At 32.1% G+C, this 19,846-nt stretch overlaps 1 protein-coding gene and 1 long non-coding RNA gene across 4 annotated transcripts in view; one reads left to right on the top strand and one right to left on the bottom strand.

Moving 5' to 3' along the window:
* LOC149547947 (uncharacterized) overlaps nucleotides 1–16,963 on the top strand; it is a 98,698-nt gene extending 81,735 nt beyond the window's left edge. For both annotated transcript variants that reach the window (XR_016353942.1, XR_016353943.1), the window contains one exon: nucleotides 16,744–16,963. This is a non-coding gene — a long non-coding RNA (uncharacterized LOC149547947). The remainder of the gene's footprint in view (nucleotides 1–16,743) is intronic.
* LOC149547946 (transcription repressor MYB5-like) lies at nucleotides 8,124–19,437 on the bottom strand. 2 transcript variants are annotated; one of them, XM_089791981.1, is made up of 4 exons: nucleotides 19,196–19,437; nucleotides 18,930–19,059; nucleotides 18,368–18,849; nucleotides 8,124–8,233 (listed from the first exon to the last, which is right to left on the bottom strand). In XM_089791981.1, exons 1-4 carry the CDS (start codon nucleotides 19,326–19,328, stop codon nucleotides 8,196–8,198), a joined length of 783 nt encoding a protein of 260 aa, XP_089648107.1. In that variant the 5' UTR covers nucleotides 19,329–19,437; the 3' UTR covers nucleotides 8,124–8,195. The 2 variants fall into 2 exon arrangements, with proteins under 2 accessions (XP_089648107.1, XP_089648106.1); XM_089791980.1 differs by lacking the exon at nucleotides 8,124–8,233 and adding an exon at nucleotides 16,908–17,166.
* Nucleotides 19,438–19,846: the final 409 nt, after the last annotated feature.

Here is a 19,846-nt window from a genome sequence, read left to right as displayed (position 1 = left end):
CATGGAAAAGCCTCATGAAGCTAGACCTAGGAGTTCTTGGAGACCATGAATAATCTACCATCACCACTAAGCATGTTGATCCTAATGGAGCCCTAATTGTTGAAGATCTAAAAAAGAAGAAAGAACACAATCAGAAAAAGTTGGAGATTGCCTCTACCCTAAGTTATGCCGAGTTTGATGACATTAAGGGTTGTGATAGTTGAAAGAATATATGGGATGCTCTTCACACCATCTATGGAGGAGATGCAAATGTTTTGAGAGCCAAATTTGAAAGTCTTAGAGGTAAGTTTGATGATATGAGGACGTAAGAAGGTGATAATGTTGCTCAATATTTCTCTACAATAAAAGATTTTGTTAGTTTTATAAGTGGATCTAGTGGCAAGATAGATGATGATATTGTATTAAGAAACATTTTGTGAACATTTCTGCCCATCTATGCTATTAGAGTTTCTACAATACAAGAATTGAGATGTATACCAGGTTCTAATATGACTCTTGAAGGTTTGGTAGGTAGGTTCATTGCTTTTGAGCTATCTAATTTTGAAACTTCAAATCTAACAATGTTAAATCTACTTTCAAAGCTATGTTATCATTGAAGGAAACTAATGAGAAGAAGAATAAAATGGTAAAATATGTATCTAGTGACAGTGATACAGATGAGGAGGATGTAGAATAGCTTGAAGCACTACTAGCAAGGAGATTTTGTAGAGGTAAAGGAAAATTCAAAGCTAAGTTACCTATCACATGTTTTGATTACAATGAGGTTGGTCATATTGCTACTAGATGTCTAGAGAAGAAGAACAATAGAAGTGGAGGCAAATACAAAAGTAAAAGAGATGAGGACATAAAATATTACAAAGGCAAAGGCAAGAAGTCTTGCTACATTGTAGAAGAGGAAATAAAAAATGGATCTGATGATCATAATGATGAAGTGGTGTATGTTGTAATGAAGGATGATTTCAATGAGGATGAGGCAACTGTACTAGTGTCTTGTGTGAACAAGAATGACAGATGGATCATTGATAGTGGGTGTTCACATCACATGACTAGAGATAAAAGTAAGTTTATTATTTTGAATTATTATGATGGAAATAATGTAAGGTTTGGTAATGATGGACCTTGTCTAATAAAAGGAAAAGGTTCTATCAAACTCACATAAATTTTTTTATGTGAAAATTCTTATTATGTTGAAGGACTTAACTATAATTTTTTGAGTGCGTCACAATTGAATAGTTCAGGTTGCAAGGTTGAGTTTGAGAACAAGATAGGTAAGATATATGATACTAATGAAAAACTAATTGGAAAAGGTGATCAAACTAGAGGTAATCTATTCTACCTTGATATGGAGGATGCTACTTATCTAGTTGTAGAATTTGATAATGTGTGGTTGTGGAACAAGAGGTTTTGTCATGTTAATTTTGATAACTTGGTGAGTATCAGTAATATGAGAAGAGTCAGAGGTTTTCTTAAGTTGTAGAAACCTGAAAATATAATTTGTAAACAATGTCAGTTAGGCAAAATGACAAAATCTAGTTTTAAAGGTAAGACACACACCTCTAAAGGAATTTTGGAGAGTGTTCATACTGACTTGTGTGGACCAATTAATGTGCAAAGCTAAAAAGGTGATAATTACATCATGCTATTTTTCGATGATTATTCTAGGATGATGATAATTATGTTTTTGAAATAGAAATATGATGCTTTCCAAATGTTTAAGTGATACTTAGCAAGAGTTGAGAAGGAAACAAGTAAAAGCCTAAAATGTTTGAGATTTGATAGAGGAGGAGAATTTACATAAAATGAGTTTGAGATATTTTGTAATGACAAAGGAATCAAAAGATAGATATTTGCACATATGACCCCTCCACAAAATGAAATTGTTGAAAGGAGGAACATATCTATAATGAAATGTGCTAGAACACTCATGATGGAGAAGAATGTTGCTTTGAAATACTGGAGAGAGGTTGTAAGTACAACTGTCTATATCTTGAACTGTGTGCAAGTTAAGAAAGGTACTCATTCAACACCTTTTAAACTATGATATGGATAATCACCCAGTGTAAAATATTTTAATGTATTTGGAAGCAAGTGTTATATTCTAAAAGATTTTAGGAATGATAAACTAGATGAAAAAAGTAAAGAAGGTATATTCCTTGGCTATTCCACAAGAAGTAAATCTTATAAGTGTTTAAATACTAACACTAACAAAGTTGTGGAAAGTGCAAATGTGAAATTTGATGAATATACAGAAGTACATGAGACTGAACCTATGAAGGAACTAGATGAATACAAATATTTTGTATACTTTTATGAAGGTATGTCTGCTGATGATGATGCTGTAAATCAAGTTGCAAATTAACAAGTTTCAATGATTGCCGAGTCACATACAATAAATGTCGAGTTGCATTCAGGAACTGAGCTACAGTTAGGTGCCAAGTTGTATATTGAAGCTAAGGAACATTCTGATTCTTAGATTAGTGTACATGAAAGAAATGTTGATTTACCTAATAGAGAAGTACATAGTGATTAAGAAGTTGATAGACCTAATGAGGAAAATAGAGCAGAACCAAGATTGTCAAAGTATGTCAGAAGACATCACCCTGTTGCTCGAATTATTGGAGATAAAAATACAAGACCAATGAAAAGAAACAAGCTAAGAAGTGATAGATGTCTTCTTAGAATACATGAACCTAAAACAATGAAAGATGTCTTAGAAGATGTGGACTAGACTAAAGCCATGAAAGAAGAGATTGAACAAATTGAGAAGAATAAGACATAGACTCTAGTTCCTAGACCTAAAGATAAAAATGTGATTGGCATCAAGTGAGTGTATAGAAACAAGTTAGATTAAAATGGTGAAGTCATAAGAAATTAGGAAAGATTAGTTTGCAAGGGGTATGCACAAGAAGAAGGGATAGACTATGGAAATACATTCACCCTTGTTGCAAGATTGGAAGGAGTAAAAACTCTGCTTGCTTACTCTACATACAGAGGTTTCAAAGTTTAACAAATGGATGTTAAATCTGCATTTTTGAATGACATATTGGAAGAAGAGGTCTATACAAAACAATTAGAAGGATTTTTTTATGCCAACAACAAAAACATGGTATGTACATTACACAAAGCTTTATATGGTTTGAAGCAAGCACCAAGAGCATTGTATGAAAGGCTTCACAATTATCTTATGAAAATTGGATTTGTGAGGACTGATGATAACAACAATCTATACCTGAAGATAGAAAAATGAAAAGGTATTATACTATATAATTTTGTTGTTGATGATATCATATTTAGAGGTCAAGATACTTTATGTAAAGCATTTACAAATGAAATGAAGAAAGAATTTGAGATGTCTATGTTTGGAGAGGCCAAGTTCTTTGTGGGTTTCAAAGTACATCAGATGAAATATGGTATATGCATCACTCAATCTAAGTGTGTAAAGGAGATATTGATTTTTTTTGGATTGGAAGATTCCAAGCTAGTAACCACACTTATGGTGATAGGAAACAAATTGTCAAAGAATGATGATTCAACTAAGGTTAATCAAATTGCAATATGTAGTGCATAAATGATGATTCAACTAAGGTTAATCAAATTGCAATATGTAGTGCATAATACATCTAATATTACATTATTTGTTGGGATAGTTGCAAGATTCTCTACTAATCCTAGGGAGAATCATTTGATGGTTGTTAAGAGAAAAATGAGATATCTAAAAGGAATAGAAGACAATGGTCTCTACTACAAGACAAATGAGAAGTTTGAGTTGAGAGCCTACATTGATGTTGATTGGGTTGGAAATATTGATGATAGAAAAAAAACACTAGTGGAGGAGAATTTTTCTTAGGAAAAAGGTTGGTTACATGGACTAGCAAGAAAAAAAAACTACATATTGCAATCTAGTGTTGAATCTGAATATGTTGCTACTGCAGTCAATTGTACAAGCATTGTATAGATCAAACAACTACTCAAAGGTATGAAGGAGGAAATCAATGAAATTTTGATACTTTATTGTGATAATAAAAGTGCTATAAATATATCAAAGAACCCTGTGATACATACAAAGACTAAGCGCATTGCAATCAAGTATCATTACTTGAGAGAGCTAGTTCAAGACAAAGAGGTGAAGATGGAATATGTGAATACAATAGAGAAAATAGCTGATATCTTCACAAATGTATTACCTAAGGATGATCATGTGTATCTAAGAGGTAAAATAGGGGTTAAATACCCCTATCCAAGGCTATTTAAGAAGCTACATCAACTAATATTATTGACATATGTTACACATTGATGCAGTGGATCTTACTTTAGGAGCTGCCTAAAGTAATCAAAGAGTTGGAGTTGTAGATTAGTCACAAGCTAAGTGGCAAAGGGAGAAACTAAAAATGTTTACATCTACATATTAAGATGACAAGTCTTTACATTGTTGTCAAAGAGGGAGATATAAAGTTCTAAAAAGAAAGGGAGAAATACAAAATACCAAACACGGTGAGAACAAGGGAGAAAACATGGAATATCTACTTAGAGGGAGATAGTGACCTGATGATTTGCTATAGAGAGAGAAATGATTAAAAGTCAAACATCTACCTAGTAAGAGAGAGCTAGAGCTAAGGGATATATAAGAATAGAATAGTATAGAGATACCTAACTATTAAAAAGAGGAAGTGATCAAGAGGGGGTCATAAGGATGAGTTGATTGTCCGTTGATCAAAATAGAGTTTTGTAGCCTATATAAAAGATGAAAGCTACTGATAGTGGGAGAGATTTCATTACAAGGAATTATTTTCTTTCTGTTATTGTTATTGGTATGGTTTGCCATCAATGCCAAAGAGGGAGGTTGTTGAAAATAGATTGATACAAGTATGAGAATGTGTTTCAATCATTGTTTTGTCACTAATGTCAAACTTGCTACTTGCTAGTAAGACAACTACTTAGTTGATTTGAGTACTATCATTCATTTGATTGATGCGGAGGTTTTGATCAAATGACATAAAAAAACACCTAGAGGAAAGGTTGAGTTATGGTATGAAAAATGAGTACAAAGATTAGTTAAAAAAGTGATATTATAGTGCATTGATTATATACTTAAGGTTGCAAACGTTGAATACACTAAGTAAGTCTAGAAGAACATGTAAGAATAATTGAGTCCGCCAAGCTTGACCAAGTGGACAATAGGTGCTAAGAAAAGTTAGTGCAAGCTAAGCATAAAATTAGTTGGATCCAAGTAAAGTGAAATTTTAGTGTATGTCAAGTGATACAATGTAAATCAAGTAAAGTTTAGGTTGATGTCGAGCACTAGTAAACATTAGTGTTTGTTGAGGGATCTAGTTGAAGATGAGTGGAAGACTAGTTGGGAAGTCGAGTGACATCATAGTGATGCCAAGTGCCAATATTCATGTTAAATCAAAGATTTGACGAATTTGAGCCTACTATTTTGTTTTCTTGAATTTTGTGAAGCATGTGAAAGATAAATATGATGAGTTGGTGACACAAAATTCATGATAAACCATTTTGAGGTGAATTCAAAGAGGATTGAAGGAGAAGTTTCTAAAAGGGAAACAAATGAAAAGATGGGTAGATTTATTAAATCCTACCTAACCCTAAAATAGACGATAGAGGATGAACATCAAAAGATCTTAGTTTTCTATTTATAGAGATCATTTCTACAAATGTACTAACATGGCCATTGTAATTGATGATTTCCAAATGTAGATTTGGATCTCATATAAATATGAGAGGAGACATGTCTCTTTAAGTGACATGTCCCTGTAGTTAATCACCATTTAGTTAATAAATAACTATATGTATAACTCACTTGTAAACATCTATATATAATATTAATATATAAACCATATATGTAATATAATATAATATGATTATATTATTAAATATATATTATATATATTATGCATTGTTTATTATTATATAATAATATTATATTATATTATTAGGAAAGAGCCTACAACACAATGATAACTTGTGAGCCTCTCATGTGGGAGGTCTTGGGTTCAAATTCACTTAACACAATTAGTTACAACAAATAACAATAATTAGTCTAGGCTTCAACCGTTTACCGATAAAAAAAATAAAAATAAAAAATGTTACATATATAATATATATAAGATACTTATCTTAAAGATAATTTATCATCAATGAGGTAGCTCTGATAAAATCAACCCAATAGAGGCTACAACAAAGTCATGTCCCATAGAGACATGTGGCGGTGAAACAATTACATTCAAGAACTTCATAACACAATAGTCTCTTCTAATCATAAGAGCCCAATTAGTTAACTAAACTAATTTATGAATACATAGACGTCTCTCTCTCTCTCTCTCTCTCTCTATCTATATGTATGTATGTATGTATGTATGTATATACATGTATATGTATTTGTATACACACACACACACACACACACACACACACACACACACAAACATCAATAATATGAGACATAAAATAATGTTCATATAAATCATGAATAGAAATACTCAATGTAATGAGTATATTACTTTGACTGATGCTATACTTCAACACTCCCTCTTAGAAAAGGAGAAGTGACAAAAATATTTTCTGAGATATCAGTATCAAGGATATCTATACACAACATATTATCTTATTGTAACACTCTGAGATAGTGACTTGTCAAATAACTAAAATCACAATGTTATAAACACTATCATAACATATATTATGATCTCTAATTGTTTGAAACAATATCTAGAGTAATCATAATGCATTCATTATCAATGATATCTAATTGTCCAAAATAATATCTAGAATGTTCATGATAACATGCTTATCATTTGCAAGATCATCATCTTACAAAGATTACCTTCTGTCTATAAATTTTCATGGTGTCCGGCAAAATTTGGCACAAAGAACTATGATAATAGGTCTACCATTTATGAGATCATCATCTTATAATGGTTACCTTCTATTTATATATGTCAATGAAAGATCATCACCTTTCATTACATATCATATGTAAAATACTAACCACCATGAACCCAATCAGAGGGTGGTACAAAGAGTTTTCACCTCATGCTTCTCTCTCATAAAGAAGAGTGCATTATAAAGAATTTCTCTTAGAATTTCTCCACATAGAGAAGATATCATCCATAAAGAATTTCATCTCGAAATTTCGCCCTCTGAACATCGATCCTAGGAAGTCAAGTCCTCTAGTTACTTCCTCATTAACTCTCTTCACCCAAGGATGCCTATCGAACTTACTTTGAATAAGTCATCACTTCCTCATGATATACATAGGAGTAGGCCCATCAACATCATGCAGTCACCCACATGTATTTCTAGACTTACTTTGAATATTAATCTTCTAAGATCCTGCATTGCCTTCAAAGAACTACCATAATCCCTCTTAATATAGAAGAATCTCATAATCTTAATCATCAAAGATGTTTTTTTCAAGAGCCTCACTTTGTCCATCTTAATCATCAAAGTCTTTGAAACTACTACTATTAGATTGAATCACCAACCTTCTTTCCCTGTAAGAATATCGTCAACCATAAATGAAAAGATCAAAGCAAATAACCCTTATAGTAAGTATAGAATTATAAATAATAGAGAATATAAAGAGTAGATAAATATAAAAGATAAGAATACTACTCATCTACACATGAATAGAAATTACCTTTTTAGATTATTTGAGAATGGAACATCTCCCATCTAAATAAGGTTCAAGTGTGAATGAAATATTGACTATTATTCCTCCCACAATGTAAAATTTTCACTTTCTCTTTTCATTCATTGAAGCTCAAACATTCATTAAGCTTAATAGTAGAAGCAAACACAAACTTGTCCACAATATGCCAATATCTTGATTGAGTATGATAGTGCCACTTGAATGACTCTATAACTCATATGTCAAGTTTCATTTATCAAAGAGAGACAAGTAGATAGTTTAATTAAAGTCACAACTTTCTTATGATGTATACAAGGTGTAGGCTCATTTACATAGCTACATGAACTACAATCCTCTTATTACAATTTATCAATCACTGAATATTCCATTACAACATTGGTTTACTCCCTCTGAATCAACATGGTTGATATCATTGACAGTTGATGAAACCATATCTTTTATTTGCTTCCTCTGACGAATGTGTCAGAATCCCTTTGAACATAAATCTTATAAGTCTTTAAAAATAAGCTTCCCTTTAACAAAGTGTTTAGACTCTCTCTGAATCTAATATTAATCCTCCTTTTCCTGCAAGAACATTCTCAGAGGAAAAATCAAGGTAAAATAGCTCTTATGTATATATTGAAATGCAAGTAAGAGAGACACTGATATAATTCTCAAAATATGCTCTCTCCAATAAAATATAGATAAAATCTATAGTTTGAACAAATATACATATATTCCATTCAAATAGTTATTAAAATTATATTTTCAAATATTTAAATAAAAGATTTAAAAATAAAATTTACTTCAAAGGTAACTAAAAGAAATTAATGAATTATTAATATTATATAAAGACACATTATTTCCCTAATTTATATAAGGATATAACAATGTAATATCTCTTTCCATTCACGAAAAATAAATACTTCTTTGAAATCAATGTGATAAAGGCATAATTATTTCAAATTTCACTATAAGTATATAATTTCAAAATATTTGAATTTCAGCTCATTATCAAATGATTATTTAATTCAAGAGCTATTCAAATATTTTTTGGAAAATAAAATAAAATAAATAAATTTAATATTACTATTTCCTAAATATATTACTCAAAATTGATGAAAAATAATACTTACCCTTCATCTTACCATTCCCTTTCCCTTTCTATGTTTTCGAGAGGTGAGAGTATTTTCGCATTTATGATAAGCCCGTCAACATGAAACTTCAACTTTGATTATCTCTTGTAACTTTGTGTTGGGAAGGTATGCATCTTCAATCACTATTCTGTCAAGGTTTGCTATGCTTTTCTTTGTAACACTTCCCTATTTGTACCCAATATCTAATAATAATAATATTTTTGTTCATATCTCACTTTAGACTTCCACTTATGCCATAATGTTTATAATTAAATCTGTTTTTTTGTTGACTTTGATTATTAATTTTGTTTTCTATCTACATAATTGATGTTGCACATGCTAGAAATCCCCTTTTGTTCGATTTGGATCTATTTCTGCTGAAAATATCTCGGTCTACATTGTCTGAACATCCCATCAAAATAATCCTACACTTTGAGTAATCAAACCATATGGTACAGAGATGAGTTCTAAATTTCATATATCCTTCAACATGCAACTTTGTTATTCATTGAAAGATATATCACTATCCTTTTCTGATCTGTTATTCTTTTTGATCTTATCCTCTTCTTGTTATTCTATTATCCTTCTAATCGTTATCCATATCCCTCTTCTAGTCATATATGTGATACTTTCCACATTGTCTAATCTGATCGGTTCTAGAATGATAAATTTTCATTTATCAAGTTATTCTCCTCCTCGTATTTGATCTACTCTCAAATTGTATAGTCTTGCATAGACATTGCTCTGCCCATATACGTTGATACTAATAGCAATTAGATGAATATATAACTATTGTGTATAATTTATGATAGTATTGAATCACAACATCTAACAATTTCTATATATTTATTTCATAATAATCCCTCATTATTCCTTGTCTTTCTTTAACGTCTGATCATCTGTGTGCGTACTTCTTGGAAAACTTGTAATCCACTTTTGCTAGCATTTCATAGGAAGGGGTAGTGTTGGCAATCAAATTTGAAGACATGGTTATTTTACCATCAATAAACATATTCCAAACTTTGTTCTCCCATCATCTTTTCTCCTAGGGTGAAAGTTTAGAGTTGGTCTTCTATATCCAAAATGGTAGATCAATAGTATATTTTTATAGCGCTGCTGGAATGGACACATCACAAGTAGCAACTCTAATCAGATCCATACACCTATGCCAACAGGTTCCTTCTTTCTTATTCAATGCTTCTCATTCCATGTCTTCCTTTTGATGATATGGGCACATGACGTGACATTTTGAACAATATATTTTATCATCATGTGAGTGATTATGAATGCTTTGTCAAACTGCTCAAAATGACACCGTATATAAACCCAAATGGTTATGATATAAATGGTTGTAAACCATGAAATTTGTTGCACATTTATTAAATTTGAAAAGTTACGAGTTACAATATTGGCTCGTCATCATGCTAGCAGTGTGATACGCAATCGAATCCAACATTTGAAAACACGGACAATTCATTCAAACCATTTAACAAAATATTGATGATGCCAAAATTCATTAAGAAGCTATTGAAGGCTTACACTCCTTTGTTCTACACACATTGAGTATAGGGGTGTTAATTGATTAGTTATATACCAATTTATAAGTGAGGAGCATATAATTGAATCAAGGCAACACTTGTTCAATAGGATCTAACATCTTTCCAAACAGATCTATTTTGTGCAAATGGTGCCATCAAAAAATGTCATTTATATGTGAGAAATTATAATAAACAATTTTATTTATGAATATAGATGCTATACATTTGTAGTTGGCTTTGATATCATGTTGTTTTTCTAAGATCAGTTTTACAAATGTACTAACATAGCCATTGTAATTGATGATTTCCAAATGTAGATTTGGATCTCATATAAATATGAGAGGAGACATGTCTCTTCAAGAGACATGAAGAGACATGTCTCTATAGTTAATCAACATTTAGTTAATAAGTAACTATATATATAACTCACCTTTAAACATACATACATACATACATACATACATACATACATACATACATACATACATATACCATATATGTAATATAATATAAAATTATTATATTATTATATAATAATATATAATGCGTAATATATATATAATATATATTATATAACCAGGTGATATTCCAAGTGAATGATCTAAAGTCCTCTAACAAGGCTAACTCCTAATAGGGTGATTGAAATCCTTTAACCAGGTCATATTTAATAATGTGCATTGTAACCTTTAACAGGTTTGGCCTTGATATATATAAGATACTTATATTAAGGATAATTTATCATCAATGAGGTAGCTCTGATAAAATCAATCCAACAGAGGCTACAAAAAAGTCATCTCCTATAGAGATATGTGGTGGTGAAACAATTACATTCAAGAACTTCATAACACAATAGTCTCTTCTAATCATAAGAACCCAATTAGTTGAGTAAAGTAATTTATGAATACATAGATGTCTACACACACATACAAATAATATGAGACATAAAACAATGTTCATACAAGTCATGAATACAAATACTCAATGTAATGAGTATATCACTTTCACTAATGCTATATTTCAACAGACTGGTCAGAAGAAAGGTTGGTCAATGTTTGAGAACCTAAGTTAGACAAGAGGTCTAAGGTATTGCTTCATTTAGAGACCGAAAAGAAGAGAATGTTATTGGCAAGAAAGGCAAGAAGACTTAAGAATATGAATGCTTGAAGGGTGAACAAGCTATCCGAGCTGAATTGTGTGAAAGCCAAGTAGAATGGATTACTGAAATAGAGATTTGTAATCTGCAAGTAAGTAGTAATTTCTTATTAGATCAAGCCTTGCTATTACTTTCTAATCATTGTACTAGTCTAGGGTAAATCCTTTGGATTAAGGTTGACCTAATAGTCATTTGTAAATCCTTTAACTAGGTGACATTCCAAGTGAATGATCTAAAGTCCTTTAACAAGTCCCACTCTTAACAGGGTGATTGAAATCCTCTAACTAGGTTACATTTAACAGTGTGTATTGTAACCTTTAACAGGGTTGGCCTTTCACAGGACATCACTTTAGAAGAGTGAGAATGAGTAGCATGTTACTGGTGTTTTTTCCCAAATTGGGTTTCCACATAAAATCCTAGTGTCAAATGTGTTATTGAATCTGTTAGGTTTCATGTTTACATTTTTGCAAAGTTGTTTTGACCTAGGACAATGATCTACAAGTTCAAGTGATTGTATGATCTAATAGATCCATGCATGAATATGTTTTATGGATATGGGGTCACTAAGCTATGAAATTTTTTAATATGTTTTATGGATAGGGGGTCACTAAGCTAGTGGAGCCTTCCTTGCTATAAAACTTGCCAAAGTAGTAAAGTGCAAATATTAGTGAGTTGAAGGCGATTCAAAGAACATCATAAATTGCCTAAATGGGAAGTCTTGGCCTACATAGACTATTGAACCAATCATTAGATAGGAAAGATCAAGTTTAAATACCTTTGAGACAATTATTATCTCTCATGTGTTCAGAGAAGCCATCTCATGTGTAGATTATCTTGCCAATCTGGGAGTATGGGTTGAGAAAATAATTTTATGTCAAGATAATCTTGTTAAAGATTACTTTTTAAAGTAGAAAACAAATGAGGGAAAGACACGTTTAACTTAAAAAAAATGATGAATACATCAAACTAATACAGTAATTATTATAAGGTAAAGTGACAAACTTAGAGCATTAAGAGACTTGATATCAGACACACTTTCTGGGTATTTTGGGTAATGCTTCTCCTTTATTTTGGTTGTGCACAGAACTACCTAGTGTTCAAGAGTGTGAGTGAAAAAGGAAGAATCATCGGCGTGGATCCGAAGAGACAAGAACCAAACATTTATAATGAATGGAAGAGAGTGACACAGGTCTAGAAGCAAATAGAGATAGGAGGGGTTACTACATATCTTGAATGACTATGGTTTTGAGAATGAAGTGACGATGACATTTTTTAAGGGATGGAAGACATATAATGTGACCATGTATGGTGTTTCTTTTTCCCTTAATACCTAGCTCATCTCTGACAATACATGCTTGCCAAATCACGACTTGAAGTTCTTCAAAGAAAGAAAGATCACAGAAGAGGCATTACATAAATCACAAAAGGATAAAGACGAGAAGAAGGCCTTGGTAAAAGTGTATAGTTATTTTTATAATAAGAAAATTAAACATTTACGAAACTATGTTCTGAGTTGTATTAGGGGTTATTTTTCCCTATATGGTAGGAAGAAGTTGGTTCATTGCTTCAACTTTGTTCTCTTAAACTACTTTCGCTATTGGGATATAATTTCACTTCTTTATTCAGAATTCCTTGAATAGGAGCTTGGTCATCCATAGGAAGAAAGCCTCTCACCCTATCCATCATGAAGGTATTATTCTTCTCTTCTGCAAAGCCAGAAACCCTATTGGGAGTCTGAAACTTAAAATTGATTGTACGAAAAATTTGAAAGAACCATAATTGGTAAGAAAGGATACTCTATCTCGGGATGACAAATTGGTGTCAGAGTATTGATGGGGGTGGATGGATTGGATCCACAATGATAATAAAACACATAATACATAGTATAGGCACTTACAGAAATTATATACTCATTTAATTGCCTAATTCTTGATACCAAAATACATTACATTGTGCCTCTTTTAGAGAGGTCTTTGATTGTTTCCGAAAACATCTAAATTAGCCGACATAGGAGAAATAAACTTTTCTGGAACTATCTACGACTTCCAGAACTTTACCTAACCCTATACAACTTCTAGAACTTTACCTAACCCTATTCGGTAATCCTCTTGAAATTTCTAGAATCCTCTACAAATCATTTGAGTTGAAATTACACATTCCAACACTCCTCCTTAATTTCAACCTCAAATGTTATTAAATACAAATTCCATAATGCTTTCTTTTGCCGAACATTTGCCAAAATGCCATTTTCCAATAATAATGCCTTTGTTAATGCATGTCTGTCACTTGCCTCATCTGCCACAAATGCCGAATTTTTTTTCCTTCTTCAATGCCATGCCGAAAACCTTTTTATGCTTTGATGCCATTCTGAAAACTTGTTTCTTCTTTGACTTGCTCTAATCCTTTTCCAAATGCTGCTGCATTTCTTCTTAGTCTTGAACATTTATACTTAAATAGACTTTTGATCACACTTGTAATCTTCTGCCAACTCGATCCATAGCTCCATCCACAATTCATTTTGATACAACCTTCCATAGAATCACTTTTGCAATTTCTATTCCAACACATCTTTTCACTATGACTCTTTAAGCCACAAATATTACATGGATGTAGATCCCAACATTTTTCTTTTGTGTGTCCTTTCCTGTTACAATGTGAACATTGCAAAATATTTATGCCTTCAACATATTCTCTTAACCCTTTATTCATCTTTCCACTGCCTGCATCATATCCAAGACCTAGATATTTTGGCTTGACTGTAGCCTCAATCAGATTCCTTAATCCCTGTTCATCCTTTCCTAAACCTTTACCTTTGAAACCCATTCTTTTCATAATCTTCAAGCCAATACTATTATTATCATAACAAACATAATCTACAAATTTCTTGTCATTTACTTTCTTACACTTTTTATCACAAACACTTTTAGTTTCAGAAAAATCACATTCACTCAAATCATTTGTGTCACAAGATACATCACATACAAATGGTTTTACACTCAAACATTCTTTCTCTTGTTTCAAAGTAGACAGATCCTTCTTTAGCATACTTTTTTCCTCTTCCAATTTTTTTACATTTTCTTCTAAATCTTTGTTCATTTTCTCAACATCATCAAACAAATTTAACTTTTCTTCTAATTCTTTATTTTTCGCTCTACGCTTACATATTTCCTTCACCTGCCAATTATGTACTTCTTCCACAAATTTTAACCTATCCTCTAGCTCTTCAATTGCCTCTATATGGACAGTAATTTCATTTAACAATTTAGATTTTTCTTCTCCCATTTCATTTCTTACTTTTTCCAATTCCTTTTGCAAAATATCTTTTTCACACAATAATTTTGCATTTTCTTTCTTCACCATCACTAGTTCTTCTTCTAGCTTGTTTGTCTTCTCTTTTTGAACTACACTTTACTCTATTTTTTTTGGAAAATTCTAAATACTTTTTTACTTCCAAAATTAAATTTTCAAACAGCTTGAAACAAACCTTTAGACAGCTAAACTTCTCACTTCTTAGTGAACACCATTTTCTGACTATGATCTTCCTTTCTTTTAAAGACAAAAGTATAATTTCTCAAATGCCATTAAATAACTACAAGAATTCAGACCATACCTTTTTTGCCGACTTGCCCTCTTTCCTGCTCAACACTACCTGTGTGGTCTTCTTCAAAACAACTATCATTCTCATAATACAAACAATCCTCCACCATTTAGCAGCACCAACACACTTGCTCTTTTATCACAATCTGAAATTCTGTCCAACATTCTATCCGACCTAGCTCTGATACCAATCTTATGGGGGTGGATGGATTGGATCCACAATGCTAATAAAACACATAATACACAGTACAGGCACTTACAGAAATTATATACTCATTTCATTGTCTGATTCTTGATACCAAAATACATTACATTGTTCCTCTTTTATAGAGGTCTTTGATTGTTTCCGAAAACATCTAAATTAGCTGACATAGGAGAAATAAACTTTTCTAGAACTATCTACGACTTCCAGAACTTTACCTAACCCTATTCGGTAATCCTCTACAAATCATTTGAATTGAAATTACACATTCCAACAAGTATGCGGAGGCATGCGCTATAAAGAATAGGAAGGAGATGGAGGACTTTGACTCCATTTTGACCTAGAATGCTCGGAATACTTTAGCTAAGGTAAAGAAGAAAGCAAAGGCCTCTATTACTTTTTATAGCTGGGTACGCAGTGAAATTATTTCTATTAAGAAGGTGGTCGAAATATTGGACAAAGATTTACAAAATGAAGTTGAGGATTGGAAGAAGTTGGATGATGCTATTTGGGGATAACTACAAGAGATGAACTCTTGTAGAGAGTCATAGGGGATAGTGATAGAAAAATCCACAAGTTGGTGTAGAAGTTAATTACGGGTAAAAGCAAGATGCATACAGAAGGCATTGAGCTCACGGTGGATTTAAGTGGTGAGGACAAAGATCAATAGGAAGTAAAAGAATGAGGGGAAAATTGAACAAAGATTGCTGTGGCGAAGAATGCTAAGGAGAATCTTGAGGTAACAGAGATCTAGGTAGCTAAACTCCTATAGGAGTTGACTTAGTTTCCTGTGATTGTTTTGGTTTTTTGGTTTTTGCCTAGTTTTATCTACTGATTTTGGCTTTGTGCTCGTTCTTGACCTTTAGGATGCACAATTTTATGATGTTCTATCTTTTTCCAGCATAGTTTTATAAAACCTTATAACCTACTTTTACCTTAATCTTAATCCAAAAGAGACACAAATTTCCTTAATCTTAATCCAAAAGAGACACAATTTCCAATTTTAATGAAGTCACCAAATGGATATATATACGCTCTCAAATTTCCAATTTTAATAAAGTCCCCAAATGGATATATATACGCTCTTCCCATTGCAGACAACTTTTCCTATAACAGTTTTTGCTTCAGTAAATGGATGACATGGACATGATCTTTCTCATAAACATTTTGTACCACTTAATATACAGTTTGGATCATGCAATATTATATTTTAAAGATTTTTTCCTTTTTGGAATAGATTCGGCTCAAACAAGTTGAAGAATTTCCTGAGCGATCCACCTCATGAACATCATATTCTTTTGTATGGTCGTAATATTTTGCAGATAAGACAGTTTTCCAATATTTATGAAATTGCGATATGGTTATGTAAAAGATGTTCCCATAATTTTTTTTTCTTAAAACATATTCTCCTTCAGTAAATGGCTAGAAATGAATTGTCTCATGAAGCTTTTGTACCATTTGACTTCCAGATTGGATGATGCAGCATTATATTTAGAAGAATTTTTGCTTTAGGGATTTGATGGCGCATATGAAGAAATTTTCTGAAGGATCCATTTGATGTTGGAGTTCACATGGTTAATTTATTTTTGACTGGTTCATAAATCAGGTGCTTCTTTTTGTTTTAACAATAATATAGACGTTGAAACTGTTTCTAAATAATAGAATTTTAATTGAGTCCATTTAGTTTAATTTATTTTCATATACAAAATGAGGCAATAGAAAAGGAAAAGTACCCTGCATATATTCTCCTCTATTCTCCTCTTTTTCTAATATATAGAATTTTATTGTATTGGTTTTTCACCACCACCTCATGAACATCTATAACGCAATTGCGAAATAACCTTGCCAGCCAGCGATATTGCATTCATGTACCACATATATGTAAACGCAATCTGCAGTTGGATGAAAGTAGGATTTCAAATGTAATTAGCAGTAACTCAAGACCTTCAAGTACATCTATGGAATGCAGTATGCCTTCTCTTAAATAATGATTTCAAGCAACAGTTACAGAGATTATAAATAGTTTTTAAGTAGTTACTTTAATAATAATTTTGTGTTTTTAAAAGTTATAGTCACTCTAATAAGTTATGGATGAGAATGAAGTTTATAGTTGTTTTTATAATTGTTATCAAAGTTTGAAAATGTGATTTTTATGGATGACAATGAAGTTTATCCTTGTTTTTATAATTGTTATCAAAGTTTGAAAGTATGATTTTTTTGTTCGAGGGAATATAAAACATTATCTAGAATAGAATGCAATTGTTTGAAATAAATGACAGTTTCTTTATAAAGATATAAATTTTCAATAAACAATAATATTTAAAACTTCTTAAAAATTGAAGACTGGCAATTATATTTCAGACTTCTTAAATAGACATAAACTTTCAAGTAAGAGCCTGTAACCTAAATAAAAATAATAATAAAGAATAGATAAACCCTCTCAATGTATTTCCTAAGATTCTTTGAAAAGAAATGAATCTTCAATAAATTAATTCAAAACCAAAATAAAAAATTGACACTTGAATTCACTCTTTAAAATGAAACAAATCTTCAATAAACAACAATGTATAAAACCTTTCCATGAAAATTGACACTTATACATGATCAGACTCTTTAGAAAATCACAAATCTTCAATAATCAATAATGCATAAAAAGCTTCACTAATCAATAATGCATAAAATCTCTATAAAATTGAAAATTACAACTTGTGTTTCCTGCTCTGAAAGGAGGAATAAAGCATAAAAACATTCAAAAGTTGAAGATGGGATTTTTTTTTGCAGTACCCAGAACGGCTCAAACACATCAGCAGAGGTAGTTTACAGGTACTTAAACTAGCTAGAATAACACGTTTAAATTTCTACACATTCTAATTTGCAAGGTAGCAAATGAAGACTTTGTCCTAGATCTTAAACGGCCTAAATACAGCACCACAGGAGTACAAACCAGGGGTAAACGAACAGTCTTTTGAACATTTTTAGCTATAATTGTACAAATATAAACAGTTGAGTGAAGAGAATACATGACACCAAAATAAGAAATGAAATATGGTTCAGTGATATCCGTAAGTCAACGGGAAGGATGATGATGCATACTTGGAGAGATGAGCCCAGACCACAGCTCATAATTAGGGTTTGAAGCAGAATTGCCTTCTGCCAGCTCAAAGTCTTCGTTGATAAATGGCTGTAGAAACGAAGTCTCACAACAGTTGGAATTACTCACTTCACCATACCCAACAATCTCACTCGCGGAAGAAAAAATGGTGGGTGCACTTTGAAAACCACAGATTGTCGGTGTAGACGCTGAAGAGCCCTCCTTATGATTGCCTATTATCAAATCTGAATCTTTCTCGTTTATTTCTGTAATGGCAGTTTCTGGTATTGCAGAGGTTTGGAGAATATTTTGTTGCATATTGCTGTCCTCAGGGATCCACCAAATGTCCTCAGATTCAGAAAGGGGTTTATGTGTGCGAGGATCTATGCCCTGGCTGATAAGTTTTTTGCTCAGATGGCAGTTCCAGTGATTTTTTATATCATTATCAGTCCTTCCTGGTATACGTCCAGCGATCAAAGACCATCTGAAAACATTTGACATGCGAAATGATTTCAGTAAATTATTTGTTTGCCAGAAAAGAAAGGAAAAAGGAATAAAGTTGACCTATTTCCCAGAAGTCGATGGAGTCTGAGAATTAAATCTTCTTCGTCAGGTAGAATACCTCCTCGTTTGACGTCAGGTTGGAGATAATTTAACCATCTCATTCTGCAGCTCTTTCCAGATCGAAGAAGACCTGAAATGAATGAATGTTAGATGATAGAAAATCAAACCCTAATTCATTTAATGCAACAGTGAGAAACAAGCATAACCCTAATCTTAATTCCTTGAGGATGATGTTAAATATTCCATTCGGAGAACAAATAAAAAACCTGCTTTCTTGGAAAGAGATCCCCAGCGGCCTTCGCCATGAGCCTTGACATAATTTGTTAGACAGAGATCTTCTTCAGGCGTCCATGGACCTTTCTTAATTCCCAGCTTTCCACAGGAAGGAGTCCGTCCCATTTAAATCTTTTTGCTTCGCACAAAATATACGCGAGTTTTCGAAATCCCCAGGCGTGTCACGGTTAGTCTAAGATACAGAAAGCCTCTGAGTCAAAGTGAGATCTAGATATAAAGAGTTTGGGTAATATAGAATGTGTCTTTTCTCTAGGGCAGCTTAAATTGCACGTGATCCGTTATGAACAAGTCAGAGAAAGTGATGTCCAAGTAATCCGTTTATTTAGACGAACCATCCATATCGGATATGAATTGAATCCGTAACCAAGATATTTTGATTGAGCATAATAGATTTATGTACTTTGCGGGTGGTCCTCTTGTTTCTCTTAATTAGTTTTTCAATTAGACGAAACAATGGATTTTATTAATTCTTTTATGTCTAATTAATATCATAGATTTGCTAACAATTCCACTAACAAAAATAACAATTGGCCATGTATTTCTTTTCAGTTTTTGTTATGTTTTGGGTAATGTTTATGTCCAGCTTAACATGTGTAATTGGACTTCTTGTAGAAAGTATAGTA

The sequence above is a fragment of the Cupressus sempervirens genome, chromosome 7, assembly GCF_028749045.1.
Source record: "Cupressus sempervirens isolate cs-2001-9-10 chromosome 7, ASM2874904v1, whole genome shotgun sequence".
Classification (NCBI taxonomy): Eukaryota; Viridiplantae; Streptophyta; class Pinopsida; order Cupressales; family Cupressaceae; genus Cupressus; species Cupressus sempervirens.
This window is presented reverse-complemented; position numbering and strand designations above follow the sequence as displayed.